This window comes from Aotus nancymaae, unplaced genomic scaffold (genome assembly GCF_030222135.1).
Source record: "Aotus nancymaae isolate 86718 unplaced genomic scaffold, 86718_ANA_hifiasm-v0.15.2.pri h1tg000059l, whole genome shotgun sequence".
NCBI lineage: Eukaryota > Metazoa > Chordata > Mammalia > Primates > Aotidae > Aotus > Aotus nancymaae.
In genome coordinates, this window is record NW_026988473.1 from 7,120,711 (window position 1) to 7,123,824 (window position 3,114).

Below are 3,114 nucleotides of genomic sequence, written 5' to 3' on the forward strand. Positions count from 1 at the left end.
TAAGAGAAAATTTCAGATAATTTCAAGAATATTTTAGCAACTAGAACCTACAATGTCAAGAGCAACTATGTTGTTTTGTAGTAAACTGTTTAGGCACTGAACACCAAGAACAAACACTTCAGTTCTGGACTATTGCATATGTGAATCAAATATATTCACCAAATATGATTTATTTAGTGTTATGCCTAAGAATTAAAAACCAACACTTGTTAGAAAACATGAAAAAATAGAAAATATTGAGTTTGTACTTGTAGAGGTAAATAAGAGTGCTCCTAATAGAATGTATGCTTTAATTTTTCTGATAGAGATAGTTCAAAGTAAGATCATGGATTTATCAATAAGTATCAATAAAGGACAACTAAACATTTGAGATATTCATTTATGTGGGGTCTTATATTTTGAGGTAATAAGGAAAACAATAATTATTTTAAATGTATTTTCTCGAGTTTCATCTAGAAGTCATTTCAGATTACTACTTATTTTATGTTTCTCTAGATTTAATGGTTTAAAAAATACAAATACATCAAGAATCATGTTTTGCTTTACCTTTATTTCCCTGAGGTCAGCAGAAGGGTAGGAAGAAGAGTGTTCCAGTTGCAGAATGAAGCCATGTATAATATGAGGCCATGAAAAAATGCAAAACTTTCATGTGCAATCAGAGAAACGTGGGATTGAATCTTGGCTCTGGAAATTATTAGCTATGAAAGTTGCTATAAAGGTGAAATAGGTAATGTGCACAATAAGTCTGTTCTTGCAGCAAGCACTAAATAAACGGCTATTATTTAGCAAACTTAGTGTGTCATCATTACATTCATAATATTTGAACTTTTCTACCTTCCATTAAAATTTGATTCATAGAAATAGACTTACATTAATTTAAAAAATTGATACTATATTATTAAATCTTCAAGAATCATAATTTCTCTTTATAACTCTGAATCTTTGACTATGTGCTAATTAACTTAGGTTTTACCCAATATCACTTATTTTGGCCTCTAGTAGGAATGTCTGTCTCAAGAGGAATTTAGTTAAATTATCTTATTTGCACAAAGCAAAATTAAGACAGCTGTAATGTAGAAAATGGAATCGTGATAATATGCATGTTTATTTTTGATATAAAATGATCAAATAATTCACAAAACTTCTTCATTCTCCAAAGAATAATTCAGAGATATTTGAGTGAGCAGGGGAAAAAAAATCATAAATGTTCATTGGATTGAATCTTGATAGAATACTCTGTAGAACTAACCTAAATCAGCATATTCTATAATCAAAGTAATTTTACATATTCAATTTCATTAATGTAATTTTCCTTCAATATTTACTCCAATCTTCTAAAATAACTCTTAATGTTCTCATTCTATACCTAAGTAGCTGATAGCAATTGCTATAGCTTATGCACAATTGCTAAAAGTTCTGAAATTCTGGCATTGTATTCCAATGCTCTGTCCCCTGACATACTCTCTTGTGTGTTTGGACGCCAGAGGATTTTTAAAGCCACTTTTCTTTTGTGTTTTAATATTATTTAATATGAAAACAGCTAATGCAATTCATTGGTAAAGTAACCCATAGACCTGATTATTTTAGAAACAGAATAAGAAGTCCAACCAACTAATGAACATTCATTTCTTCCATTTGATTCGGCAGTGAGTAGCATGAACACATGCTGACTAGTTTGTCACTGTCTTCTGATTCACTACTACAAGTTTATGCTCTGCTGAAAATATATTGCACAGTATATACAAGGGCACAGTTATCCTTTGAGTTACGGTTTTGTTCATTCTTTTTGTCATAATATGAACTGTAATTTTGTTAATATCTTCAACTATGTTCTAGATTTCAACATGAAGAATGTCACTCTAGTTGACATATTTGTACTGAAGGGCTTCACAGACAATCTTGAACTACAGATCATCTTCTTCTTCCTGTTTCTAGCAGTCTACCTCTTAACTCTCATGGGAAATTTAGGACTGATTGTACTGGTCATTGGGGATTCCCATCTCCAGAAACCCATGTATTATTTTCTAAGTGTATTGTCTTCTGTGGATGCCTGCTGTTCCTCATTTATTATCCCAAATATGTTAGTAGATTTTATGTCAAAGAATAAAGTCATTTCATTCCTTGGATGTGCAACACAGATGTTTCTCGTTTGTGCTTTTGGAACCACAGAATGCTTTCTCTTGGCTGCAATGGCTTATGATCGCTATGTAGCCATCTACAACCCGCTCCTGTATTCAGTGAACATGTCACCCAGAGTCTACGTGCCACTCATCACTGCTTCCTACATTGCTGGCATTCTGCATGCTACTATACATACGGTGGCTACATTTAGCCTGTCCTTCTGTGGATCCAATGAAATTCGGCATGTCTTCTGTGATATCCCTCCTCTCCTGGCTATTTCTTGTTCTGACACGCACACAAACCAGCTTCTACTCGTCTACTTTGTGGGCTCTATTGAGATAGTCACTATCCTGATTGTCCTGATCTCCTATTTTTTCATTCTGTTGGCCATTCTGAAGTTGCATTCTGCTGAAGGGAGGAGAAAAGTCTTCTCCACCTGTGGGGCTCACCTAACTGGAGTGTCAATTTATCATGGGACAATCCTCTTCATGTATGTGAGACCAAGTTCCAGCTATGTTTTGGAGCATGACATGATAGTGTCGATATTTTATACCATTGTGATTCCTATGCTGAATCCCATCATCTACAGTTTGAGGAACAAAGATGTAAAAGAGGCAATGAAACAAATGTTTGGAAAAAACCAGGTTATCAATAAAGTATATTTTCATACTAAAAAATAGATTTTAAAAAGTTAAGAGTGATTGAAACTCTTTACCACAATATCAAGAGTGTGTCATTGTGATGTTATGATGTATGTTGGTTTTCATCTAGGGTTCCTGGCTAATAACTCCCATAGCCTTTGTTACAGTCTTTTGTTATTATGTTGGATGTTTTAGACCTCAGGGGCAGGCCTTTTACCTTCTCCTGCCATCCATTCACTTGCCCCAGGGCAGGATTCCAATGTTTGCCTTACTGATTGTGAGTCTTATGACTCTCCCATTAGAGAGTAACACCCTACGCCCTGGCGGAAAGAATGTTGATACCTTGAAGCTT

The 3,114-nt window shown here is 34.3% G+C and overlaps 1 protein-coding gene across 1 annotated transcript; it reads left to right on the top strand.

Annotated features, from left to right (window-relative positions):
* Positions 1–1,844: 1,844 nt before the first annotated feature.
* On the top strand, positions 1,845–2,801 carry LOC105709324 (olfactory receptor 5T2). The gene has a single exon (XM_012441197.3). It carries the CDS (start codon positions 1,845–1,847, stop codon positions 2,799–2,801), a length of 957 nt encoding a protein of 318 aa, XP_012296620.2.
* The last annotated feature ends 313 nt before the right edge of the window (positions 2,802–3,114 follow it).

Bases quoted from the DNA above. Each gene is read 5' to 3' on its own strand.
- LOC105709324 (XM_012441197.3), top strand. From the start codon at position 1,845: ATGAAGAATGTCACTCTAGTTGACATATTTGTACTGAAGGGCTTCACA.